This window comes from Camelus dromedarius, chromosome 6, assembly GCF_036321535.1.
Source record: "Camelus dromedarius isolate mCamDro1 chromosome 6, mCamDro1.pat, whole genome shotgun sequence".
NCBI lineage: Eukaryota > Metazoa > Chordata > Mammalia > Artiodactyla > Camelidae > Camelus > Camelus dromedarius.
Window position 1 is genome coordinate 47706349 of NC_087441.1, and position 13017 is coordinate 47719365.

Here is a 13017-nt window from a genome sequence, read left to right on the forward strand (position 1 = left end):
GTGCATTAGTCAGGGTTCTCCAGGGAAACAGGACCAATAGGATATACATGTATATATAGTATACTTATATAGAGAGAAATTGATTTTAAGAAATTGGGTGATGTAATTGTGGAGGCTTGACAAGTCTGAAATCTACAGGGTAGACTGGCAGGCTGGAAACCCAGGGAAGAGTTTCAGTTTGAGTCCAAAGGCCATCTGCTTGCAGAGTTCCTTCTGGCTAGGGGAGGTCAGGCTTTTTGTATGAAGGCCTTCAACTGATTGGTTGAGGCTCACCCACATTGTGGAAGGTAATCAGCCTTATTCAGAGTCCACCAATTTAAATGTAAACCTCGTCCAAAAAAATACCTCCACAGAAACATCTGGAATAATGTTTGACCAAATATCTGGGTACTGTGGCCTAGTCAAGTTGACACACAAAATTCGCCATCAGAGTAGGATGTAGAAAAATAGAAACTGTCATACACTGCTATATGAGTGTCAAGTTGGTACAACCACTTAGGAAAATAAATTGGCAACTTCTAGTAAAGTAGAGTACGTGCGTATTGTACCACTGGGCAGTTTAACTTCTATACCCCAGGAAACACGTAAATGAGACCACAAACAAACATGTTGAGCAATTTTTCTAAAGTGTTGCTTGTAATAGGAGCTAAAATACAGTGGAAGAAAATGGAAGTAACCAAAATGCTTATTGAGAGGAAAAATGGATCAGTTCGTTGTGATACATTCCTAGATTGGCATGTTGTACAACAGTTAAAACAGATGAAGCAAGTATATGTATGTGTGTGTGTGTGTGTGTGTGTGTGTGTGTGTGTATATATATATATATGTATATGTATTCATGTGTGTATATAACTATATCAACATGGATTAATTTTCAAATTTATATTGAATGAAAAAATAGTTGCAAAAGGATATATAATCTGATACCACTTATATCAGTTTTGACAACTCAAGACCATAATATATTGTTGAATTACAGTTTTTTGCTGAGGTTCTTTTTGCTACCTGTATTCTCCTGTTTAATATTATAAAAGAAACCCATGAAGCATAGGCTTTTCATCTCTGCTGCCTTGTGGTAGAGGGGACTAAAGACACACTTAAAGAGTTGTTCAGTAGAAACTTGCTCATGTGACCAGTGTGAACCACTAATGAACTGTTGTGAATCCAAGCCCATTTTGCTAATTCTTCACTTAGAACAGCTTTTAAAATGTGTAAAGTATGATAGAACTTCAAACTTAGGGATTTTTTTTCAGAGTGACAGATTGCATGTATTTCTCAGTTAAAGAATAGACTTTTTTCTTTTAAACTTTTTAAAAATTTAAGTATAGTTGACATACAATATTATGTTAGTTTCAGGCATACTACATAGTGATCCAGCAATCAAGTACTTTACAAAATGATCACCATGACAAGTCCAGTAACCTTACAAATTTATTACCATATTATTGACTATAAGAATAGACTTTAAAAATCACATTGAGTCATGACATTCAGTCATATATACTGATATTTTCAACTTAAATATTTCACGATGTCATGTTAAAATAAACTGTGATTAACAGTGAAGTAAGTTAAAATTAATGTTTATCTATTTTTCTGATCACTTTCTTATCCAATCATAAGTTTCAGGTTAAGATACTACCTTTGTGGTGAATCTATTTTTTACTGAATATTTAACAGTGTTCTCACAAAAAATAAATTCTGCTCAGCCCTCGTGCTGTTTCTGGTTCCTCCACAGTTATCCGACGATGGTCGCTATGTCTTGCTGTCAATAAGGGAGGGATGTGACCCAGTAAACCGACTCTGGTACTGTGACCTCCAGCAGGAATCCAACGGCATCACTGGTAAGCTATCTTCCAAACATGGATAATTATTCCAGGAAGCTCCATTAAAAAGCAATTATGTTGGTCTTCTAATTCATTTCCCAGGAAACCTTCTTGCGTTTAACCACATCATCTCAGTTCATGTGATTTTCTTTTCTTGATGTTATTCCATAGAAATGAAAAAAAAAAAATGGAATGAAATTACATTTTCTCTATAGCTTGGGGTTAGCCATATTTTTTGCGTTCTTATGAGTGTGAAAGTATCTTGCCTGTGCTGCAGATGCAGAGTGTTCAGGAGAAGCTGGCCCTTGGTCTGGAAAGCATGACTGTCTAGATGTGGTGTAAGCTGTCACAGGAAAGAGATCGGACACACCTAGTTAATAAGACAGCTCCTCAGTACTGAACCACATGTGCAGCATCAGCCTGGTTTTGCTTCCTAAAACCTTATGCGTAAAGACAGTAAACATAGGACCAGCCAGTTACACATTCTGGAGATGGCTCATTTTAAATGTTGTTTTCTTCCAACATTTATATCATACCAGCACCATCATCAAGCATTAAAGCTCTTCAGCTGCCTGACTGACTGTGCTGAAAATCCCCAGACCCAAAAGCTCTATCAGAGATAGGCTCGCACCCACAGAAGGACACTAAACTGATTACACCATGTTCTGGTTAATGTAAAATAAATGTATTTTAGAGATAGTTGATGCACATTTTCAAAATACACAGTACTGAGTGTGCTTCTGATTATCGATTAGATTACCTTGCTATTAGTATCTAATCTGTATTATGTATGATCAGAAAATATATACTTTTTTGTTACTGATTGGGCACTGCATCATTTTTAAACTTCTCTGAGCAAGGGTCACATCCTGACATTCTTGGCTGTTATAGGACACTGTTCGCACATACAGCAGGGCGAAGCCAACAACCTTTATTCCAACATTATATATATATATCCATTGAATAAAGCTACAGTTTTTTTTTTCCTGTTTGGGGGGGTGGGAAAAAAAAAGAGATACAACCATTTTGATCTCAAAAAAAAGTTGCATCAGCCGCATCCGTTTCCACATTCTCTTGACACGACTAAACCACCACCCAGGAGTTACCCACTTGAGTTACAGGTGTAGGTCTGCATAGAACTGAGCTTTGAAAGTCAAACCTGAAAGAGCCCAACAGCCGTGACCGCTGTTACCCTGCGCGGCGTTCCTGTGTGAGTCTGGGTGGTGGAAGGGACTCGGTCTTTCTCCAGTCCATTAAGTTCCAGTCACAGTGTCCTTCCTCCAGAGAGTACCACTGTCACTTTCTAGTTATTCCTCCAAAAAAATCTTTATAAATTGTTAGGCAGGCTTGTTATTAAAAGGTACACACATTGCTTAACGTACTGCAGATGCAGAGAAGGACATTTTATGCACGTGTTCATGTACAGAAGTGCTGTGTCCACTTAATAATAGACAGTAATACTTGGAATGAGACCTCACAGGTGCCAGCAGCACTCCAGGGACCCTCTGTTTTCTTCCTCAGCTCAACGTACTGCAGATGCAGAGAAGGACATTTTATGCACGTGTTCATGTACAGAAGTGCTGTGTCCACTTAATAATAGACAGTAATACTTGGAATGAGACCTCACAGGTGCCAGCAGCACTCCAGGGACCCTCTGTTTTCTTCCTCAGCTCTTGGTCCTTGTCTTTTTTTCCCCACTACCTCCCCCTCCCCGACTTTTTCAGCATTGGTGAGCAATTAGGGATGAGGGATTGGGACTTCAGAAGGAAGGCAGTGCAGAGGTTCACTCAGCCCTCAAATGGAATGCTGGACGTTGCAGCCATGAACGAACATGAGGAAGAAAGAAGGGAATCTAAGGAATCCTGCGGGGCTGTGATGCATTCAGATTAGAAGATGTTTTTTACAAAATAAGTCAGGTCCTGGCCTGCCTTTCTAACTTGGTCTTTCATTGACTTACAGGACCATTGTCTTTGCGTCCTAGATGGTTTTTGTGCAGCTTAGGTGAAGAGCCTAGCACCGAGTAAGCACTTGGTAAATGTTAACAGTCATTATTTTTCCAAATTGTTCTCTCTTTTTTTTATTCTTCCAAGGGGACTTTTAAGATTTTCCTGTCACGATTTGAACAAAAATCCAGCTGTATGTTTGACTAAGGACTGTGTGTAAACTTATAAATTTGTTTGTGACTATGTCTGAGTTATGTAGGAACCACGTATTTCTTACTAAAGTTACTTCTAGGTATTTTATGTTTGTGGAATATTGATGGCTTGTGAATGTGTCTGTTAGGGTTTAACCAGAGAAGCAGAACCAGTGGAAGATGTGTAGTAGGTGATACGTTGCCAGGAATTGCCTTCCATGATTGTGGGGCCTGCTGGGTGGGTCTGGAGTCAGTAGGGCAGGCTGTCTGGAAGGGCAGGCTGGAATTCTCAGGCACAGGATGAAGCTGCTGTCCACAAGTGGAGTTTCTTATTCAGGGAAACCTCGCTCTGCTGGAAGGCTTTTCAACTGATTGAGTCAGCCCCACCCAGCTTGTCCTAGAAGAGTGTTTTTTTATTTAAAGCCAACTAATTATGGTCTTTAATCATATCTTTAAACTACCTTCACAGTTAACACCTTGTTACTGTTTGATTAATTAACTCAGGACATCAACCTAGACAAGTGGACCTGTCAAAAAGACCATCACAGCGAACTCCTGGAAAACCACATGGGAAGGGATAGAGCAAACGAGTTTTAGAATACTAACCTAATGTCATTTTTTAAAGAGATTATTAAACTGACCCTGTGTGGAATTCATTGAGTAACCTAGAAGGGTACATAATCTCCTGTAGACTAGAAAGCAGAATGTAAGTGACTTAAGATTGGTGGATTTTAAGCTGTCGAGTTCCATACGAATGGATTGGGATCAGTTTGGAGCATGTTCTCCAGAGAAAGCTGCTAAATTCTGGGTGTAGCACTGGGCCTGCCATCTTTTTTTAATTACTGCTTTACTAACATTAAATTTGTGGCTAACATAAACCTTAGAAGAGTTCTTTTGAATGGCAGTCCTGGGATTCTAAAAGCTCTCAGCAGTTGCAGTGATTGGCCAGTATTAAGAAGATGACCTGGGTATCAGTTTCCACCCTGGGGTTCAAAAGTTAATTGTGTAGGTCAAGCTTAGAGAGGTCTTTGGGTTTTTTTTGTTTTTTAATTGATTGCTAGACCATTATAAGTTAATGATGTGATTATGACTGATTAAAAAACGAGTACTGTGTGTGAGTTTAACTGTTGACGATACTAAGTACATTTGGTGTGAAATTGGAGAGACATAGCAGATTGAGATAGTGATCATTGAAATTTTTTAAATAGTTCTTATTAAATTACGGTTGGATATATTGAGACAGTAACCTTAAGACCTTTAAATCAGATTTGAATTTTAATCTGAGCTCTATCACTAAATAACTGGTAACCCTGGGAAAGTTATCCTTTCTCTCTTACTGTTTCCACAACTGCAAACGAGGCAGTGATACCTGCTTCGTGAGGAATGACGAAACACATAGCAAAGGGCTTAGCAGGGTTCCTGGCATAGGGGGAGTTCTCAGGTATGCCTTCTTTCTTTTTCCCTTTGTTATTTGACTGAAAGGAGAATATTCAGAACCACCACACAATGGTTTGAGGTAGCAGGTTAAAATAGATTGAAGAAAGTTTTTATCTTTAGTATCAGAGCTGCTCTAAACATAGATCTTGATATTGACATGTCTTCTGTAAAACCCAGTTCACAGTCAGAAAAGAGGAGAAAACATGAAGAGCTGTGCCTCTCACGGGACACGATTCTAATTTTGCAGGTTGACAATTGAAAAAAATCTAAGGTGCACGTGTCCAGTTGGTGACCCTGGCTGCCACCCAGGATCTTTTTCTTGCTGTTTCCTTACTGCTCCCCCATTTTTGTTACTCTTTTTAAACTGAAGGGGAGAATAATTAGTATATAACTTAAATGCTATATGTGTTAGTTAACTGAAATATTAGGTGAGTTAAACCTGAAAAGCTGGTGACTGAAGACTAAATGCAGTGTTACAAAACTGTTAATGTTATATTGCTGAAATTGATAACCTTTTTGATAACCTCAAGCCTTTCTGTTAAAATTTTGATCATTTTTACCTTCAAGGCAGGGAGATTTGTCAATATTTTCCTAAAAGTTAATTATTTATTTATTGGGGCACCACAAAATTCCCTGTCTGGAGAACTAGTAATTTCACTCAGGAAGCTCTTTTTTTTTTTTTTTTTTTTTTTTTTTACCATTTTTGTCGTCTTTGTCTCCCAGGAAAGCCTTTTGTCTACATGCATTTGAAATGAGAAGCACAAGAAAGTGGCCAATGGTTGTTTAAAATTATAGAAAAAGACAGGGAAAACAAAACTACATATAAATCCAGGGTGGAAAAAAATCTTAAGACTCTTCAGAGTTAAAGAGTTCTCTCTGAAACTGGATTCCTTTGTGACTTACATTTGTCCCATGTATTTGATATTCCCTTTGCTGACTCGCTGACCTGCCTCCTCCCTCCGTGCAGGCCCCCGAGCAGGAGCTCTCTCTGGTTTCCCTTTGCCTCTCTCTGGAGAACCTCATCTCCACTATTTACACCTGCAGTATTTTTACTGACGTCTAACACGAGCACATTCCTTGCAAACCGTGGGCCTTTCAGCAGGAGCTGCGGCTGATGCTGTAGCTGCCCCTGCCCTCACCTTCCTGGACAGGTCACTTCCCTGACTCCCTTCACCTGCACTGAGTAGAGCCGGCACTGATCCTGTCACCCGGGTGATACCTGATAACCTGGACCGGCCCTCACCAAGAATCCAGTTAGGTCAGTTTAACAAGAACCCCCCTACTCTCATGTCTTCTCTTAGTAATTTTCGATCCTCCGACCCCCTCATTCTGCACATTGGCTATAAGTTTCCAGCTGTCTTTTCATATTCAGGTTCAGCCTGCTCTCTCTCCTTAATTGCAGAAATCTTGAATAAAGGCTTCTTTACCATTTTAACACATTGATCACCATGTCACCCAAATCTGGGTGACAGTTGTGTTTCCTCAGGGGCTCCGTCACCCAGATACGGGTAACGCTTTCCTTCATCCAGTTATGCAGAATTTGTTCCATGCAGAATAATAACATTCCAAGAAGAAATAAAATGATAAAGAGGTTGAAAATTGAAAATAAGGAATTGTTTTCTAAAACAATTCCAATTATACTGGAAAAACAGACAGATTAGTTATAAGCACATATATTGTCATTGTGTGACACTGAGGTGAAGTGTGAATTGGGGCCCCACCAGAAACACACCCAACCCACAGTAGGCAATCAACGTGTTAAAGTGTTAAGGGTCAGAATACCAGTTCTGTAGCACAGACTCAGAGTAGTTGGGCACCAGCTTGTCTCAAGTGACTTCACTTGCCCCTTTAGGGATCCTGCGCCCAGGTGGCCCTGCTGGAGAACCGTCCTCCATCTGTAACTGTTAATTTACGTATGAGTGTTTTGAATCTTTACCCTTTTGGCCTCCTAACTTTTTTCAGGTAAATTTTTGTCCTTTATTAAACCCCAAGAATAGTGGAAAAGTACAGATCGTGTTTCTCCAGTCCTGTGTATTGTATGAGCAGAACATTTCTGCTTCTCTTTTTCTGTTCTTTGTGTAATGAAGTGAAGAGGTACCACGGTATCACTTAGGATGCCAGGCAGGCATGACATTTTATTAGTTCTGCAGTGGAAAAGACAGCTGAGTCTTGACTCCTGTGACTCTTAATGTGATTCATGCCCGCAGATTAGTTGAAATTAATCATCCTGAACCTTGCAAGAAATGATTTGTCTGGATTTTTAGTTATATTTTTTGTGCTTTTCTTAATCAAGACTATGGTTTCTTTCAAAGTATGTATACATTCTTTGTTTCCTGAGTTTGTTGAAAATACTCCTATTATGACTACATAAAGTTGCTTAACGTAGACTAAATTTAGAGTAATTTTCACATATTTTCTACATTACAGTTGAGCATCAGGCCTCAGAGTTGTCCTTTTTCTCTCAAATAGGTGGACTTTTACAATTTTACATGAAAACTTAATTTATACCCTAAAAGTATAAATGATAATTTTTAATGTATTTTTATACATATTTAACTTAGTATATTATATTTCTAAATATTCTTATTGGGAGAGTGGAAGAGACTGCTAACTTCTATTAAATTTGGTTGCTTCTGTTGTCTTTACATTATCAAGAAATGTATGTTAAGGTTCAGTCTAAAATGTAGGATAGTGTAAGTGTTATATTTAGTTATGGAGCAGACGTGTATCGATGCCCCTACTTCGTGCCAGTTGGGTGATAGCGGTGATGACAGCCTGTCCCTGCCCAGGCGTGCCCCCCGCTGGCTGGGCAGTAGCCACCGGATGGCCAGTGCGCAGCGTCAGGGCTTATCAGCAGTGCTGTGACCTTGCTGGAGTTTGAAAACTCTAAACTCCCTCTCACTCCTCTCTTTTGTCTTTCTCTTGTTTGTTGCCTTTTCTTTTTGGTTCTTTCATTTTTCTGTAGAAGGTCAGATACTTTAATCTCTATTTTATAGAATAATCAGCAACAGAAGAGACACTGACTGTTTGGCTCGATTCTAAATAAGTTTACAATTATATGAGAGGTTTTTAAATAGCATCCTTGGAAAGCAATTGTTAGGTGAAAGAACTATAAATGTCTAAAATCTTTGTGGTTGTTAACACCTTTCTGCTTGAGTGGCACCATCCTTCACATGGGCCTGAAGTGGTCTTTGCACATGTTACAGCATGTATGAAGGGTTTGGGGGGGTGGGGGGAAGATGAGTGATGCTGATATACTGACCTTTGTAAGGAAACAGCAGCTCATCCTGTGCCTCATCTAGACTTTCACTAACCTGTATGTTGGCTGTTTCCTTTTTTGCTGAAAGTTTAATCATTTTAGATTGATGAAATTTTCAGCACCTGTCATGTCTTCATTTAAATTCTTTCATGTCATTAGAGAAAATTGGCTTTTCTCTTGCATAAGAAATCAGTCTACACTACATGCTAACCTAGAACCACAAAAGGAGGCTCAGGGTTTATCAGACACTTAAATTGTTCATGCAGCCATCTCGGCAGTGCAAGGCAGGTGACCTCTTGTTTCTAGGGAGCCGGGACCGTTTGACTTCATGTTCATGCCTGGTGGGGGTGGAGAGGAATGGGGGAGACAAACATTCAAGAAGCTTGAAACAAACAAGTTGTCTGAAGTTTAGCAAAGTCATCTGAGTGTTAAAAGTCAGACCAACAGGGGAGGAGGGCTTCTGTGAGAGGCAGGGAGTTGTTAGAAAATCAGTTTGTGTGTCAGAGTGGGATTGCCAACAACCCAAAAAGTGGAATATCAAAAGACAGTATAAAAATAAGAAGCAGCACATGAATTTTGAAGTAAAATAAGTACTAGTGATAAAATTAGTGATTTTACTATTAAAATAGTAACATTAGAAGTTCAAAAACGAGGCAGAATTAGACTGCAGTGTCTGTGGATGCATGTTAAGGCAAAAAAGAACAGAATAAGGAAGTGGTTACCGTCGGATCAGGATGATCGTTGCCTTCAGAGGGGAGGGGGCTTATCAGAGCATCATAGCCCAGAAGTCCCTCATTCTGTTAGCAAACACGTATGTATGTGTTGCTGGTTATTCAGGTTTTGTTTATTGTTGCGGTTAAGATTCCTTAGAAAAATTTTAGAGCTTTCCTCATAGAGAGTCCACGTTTCGTGTTAAGTACAATTCCTAAGTATTTCATTCATTTTGCTTCTAATGTAAATGAGGTACCCCCCCCCATGTTTTCTGACTGGTATTGCTAGCATGTAGGAAAGCTATAGATTTTTTTAAACTGCCTGTCTTATTAGTTTTAATTCCAATAGTTTATTTTAAAATAATACATGTTGAGTTTTTGTTGTAGGGAAGGTATTAGTAGTCACTTTAGAACAGTTTTTGCATTTGCTTACTCTTCCTCACCTGCATTTTGAGAAAGTGAGGCTTGTTAGCAAGGGAGAGAGAGATTGCCCAAGGCCACACAACTAGATGGTGGTGGAGGTAGGGGTTTAATCCAGTTATGTCCAGCTGAGAAACTCTCCACTGTGGGATTATATTTTCCCTGATTAATTTAGTTCAACAACAAATTATATAAAAATATTATGCCGTGGAGATGAATGAGATAATGAATGTAAAGTCACCAGGAATATAAATGAACTATCCAAATTAGTGTAGCAATTTCACAGTGAAATTGGAAGTAGGAGGTTAATTGGAGAATAGCTGAGATCTGGCATTGCCTTTGAGTAACTGAAAAGTCATAGAGCTCTTTTGTTTATAAAATTTTTGAGGTTTCCTCTGAATATTTATGTCTCATACATTATGAACCAGATGTCTTCCCAATGGGTTTTTTTAAACATTTAAAGTGGCACTTAGGAGCCATTTAAAATGACGATGATGGTGAACACATTTAAGATTTCTTTTAGTGATGACCATCTCCAGACTGGTTCTTAGGATGAAAGGACTAGCAAGTGTTCCTCCTTGCATTCAACACCAATTTTATTTTGCATCTTTGAAGTACCTGCCACTCGATTTGGGTGCTGAGTATCAAACAGTGAATAAAAATGACAAATTATAAATAAGCAAATAAGTACAGTTGACCCTTGAACAACGTAGGGGTTAGAGCGACCCTCCACACAGTCAAAAATCTGTGTGTAGCTTGTAGTCGGCCCCCTGGGTACATGGTCTCTCTGCGTCTATGGATTCAACCAACCGCAGATCATGCAGTATTTGCTGTTGAAAAAAACCTGAGTATAAGTGAACCCATGCAGGTCAGACCCATGTTGTTCAAGGGTCACTTGTACATACCTTGAGAGAAGTGCTGAGAAGAAACAATCTGAGTGCCAGAAAGAGGTGTCCTGCCATTTGGGAGTGGGCCAGGCAGAGGAACCGGCCTGCGACAGGGCCCTGAAACATGTCTTATGGACCCTAACAAAGGCAAGTGATACCAGAGGATGGGGAGCAAGGCAAGAGTTGGAACATCTGAGGTTGGCTAAGTGGGCAGGACTGTAGCGGGCAGGACCATGGAGACCATGGGAGAGCATCTGGATTTTATTCAGAGAGCAATGGGGAAATGTCTAGGAAGGGAACCATCATGGGCCAATGTAGGGTATTAAGCCGTTGTGGTGGCTGCTGCCAGGAAGGTCGAGAGCGGCAGTGGGAAGACCAGGCAGGACGGTGCTGCAGACCAGGGTTTCTCAGCCGCGCACTTTTGGCATTCGGGCTCCTGGTTCTTCGTAGAAGGGGCTGTCCTGTGCGTTGAAGCTGCACCTCTGGCCTCTGCCCCCTAGGTGCTGGTAGTAGCCCTCCTCTCAACTTTCCAAGTTGTGACAACCGTAATGTTTGCAGGCGTTTCCAAAAGTCACCTGAGAGGAGGGGGTGAGGTCATCCCCACTGCCGTGGGCCAGGGGGGGAGATGGTGGAGACCTGGAATGCAGTGATGGCAGCTGAGGCAGAAAGACGTGCTCAGATTTGAGACCCGCTCAGGTAGAAGAGGACGTACCAGGTTACGTGAACGGGCGGACTGAGAGAGTTCTTCACTATCCTTCATTGCCGGGTTTTTTCAGGAAAACCTTGCTTTGTGTTCTTTGGAAACCTGAAAATTCACCCACACTTGTCCTCCTCCTTTCTCATGCCTTGGCTCTTAAAAATATCATGTCTGCTTTGTGTTCTGTGGGCAGAAAAGAGCCATCCCCTCGCTACACACAAGCCACACCATTTTAAACCCTGGTCTCTCACCAGGAATCCTCAAGTGGGTAAAACTGATCGACAACTTCGAAGGAGAGTACGACTACGTGACCAACGAGGGCACGGTGTTCACATTCAAGACGAACCGCCATTCTCCCAACTACCGCCTCATCAACATTGACTTCACGGATCCTGAGGAGTCCAAGTGGAAGGTGCTTGTTCCTGAGCATGAGAAAGACGTCTTAGGTAAGAGTACACGCTGTGTGGAAATTGTGCCCTTGTCTGTGGTATGGGAGGGAAGCTGGCATATCTGTCATCCTCTGGTGACTGGTTACGAAGTAAAGAACCTTCATCCGCTAATCGTGAGATGTCTGATAGCAAATGAGTCTTCACCGTGTGACATCTCTGTAGTTAGTGCATTGCTGGGGAGGGTCTTCATAAAAAACGTGGAGGTGTGAATCCAGACTTTCAAAAGTAGTCTTTTTTCTTTTTCTTTTTTTTTTTTTTCAGTATCAGTTGTCTTTGTGTGGTTATTGTCTGATAATAATCACTAACGTTTAATTTTTTTTAACCATTTGGATTTCAGAATCCTTAGCTTTTTGCTTCGGAATCACCTTTGGTGGTTTGCATTTTACCCATTGTAGATATTCAGGTGGTTTTATGGTCCTCTTGTCAGAAAGAGAACAGACTGTTGTCAGATGTAATTGAAACCCATCGCACTTACTGCTGTGTGCGCTACGCCCCATTAACCTCTTGAGAACCTCACTTTTCTGTCCTTTGTGCTTCCGAGTCCTTTAAGTTCCCTTTTACTCATTTTCTCTATAATTTCCCAAAAATGATATGCTGCTTTATAAATTATTTATTGCCTGAAAACTGGATTTGATTTAGAGTAAGACTCACTAATTTTGCTGCAGTTTTTGATGCAAAAGGAGAGTCTAGTACCTTTAAGCCAGTGGAGAGTTGACTTGTGGAGGTGAACTTCTGCTGATGGGTTGAATGGGGGTAAAATCTAGGGCCATCCCAAAATGGCAAGGTATGAGGTATAAAATTAGGAGAGTAACTAACTCCTTGTGAGATCTGCTGACGGCGACCCCGTCTCAGATAAAACAGCCCTTACCTGTGTGACTTACAGCACAGATGTTGGAGTCAGACAGACCCAGGTGCATATCCTGGAAAAGTAAGGAACCCTGACCCCCTGGCTCATGGTGGCGTGCTCTGCCCACAGACATTTAGCCTGGCCTTGCCCAGTGGGTCAAGCGGAAGGTGGGCAGGTGGTTACGGCAGAACCTCAGGGATGCTTCCTTGGGGCACCCCTGCCTGCGCTCATTTGGGCGGCTCCTTTGGCCCTGGGGAAAGCACTGCCCTGGTGTTTGCCTGGGCTTCCCCTCTGCCCCTGGGCGTCTGGCTTCCCCCCTCCAGCCGCTCTTGTACAGAGGTCTCTAATGCC

General features: G+C 41.0%; 1 protein-coding gene across 1 annotated transcript in view; it reads left to right on the plus strand.

Moving 5' to 3' along the window:
• PREP (prolyl endopeptidase) overlaps positions 1-13017 on the plus strand; it is a 118746-nt gene that overhangs the window by 42366 nt on the left and 63363 nt on the right. Inside the window, exons 7-8 of the mRNA XM_031456092.2 lie at positions 1739-1844; positions 11625-11816. Coding sequence (XP_031311952.1) covers positions 1739-1844; positions 11625-11816 — 298 coding nt within the window. The remainder of the gene's footprint in view (positions 1-1738; positions 1845-11624; positions 11817-13017) is intronic.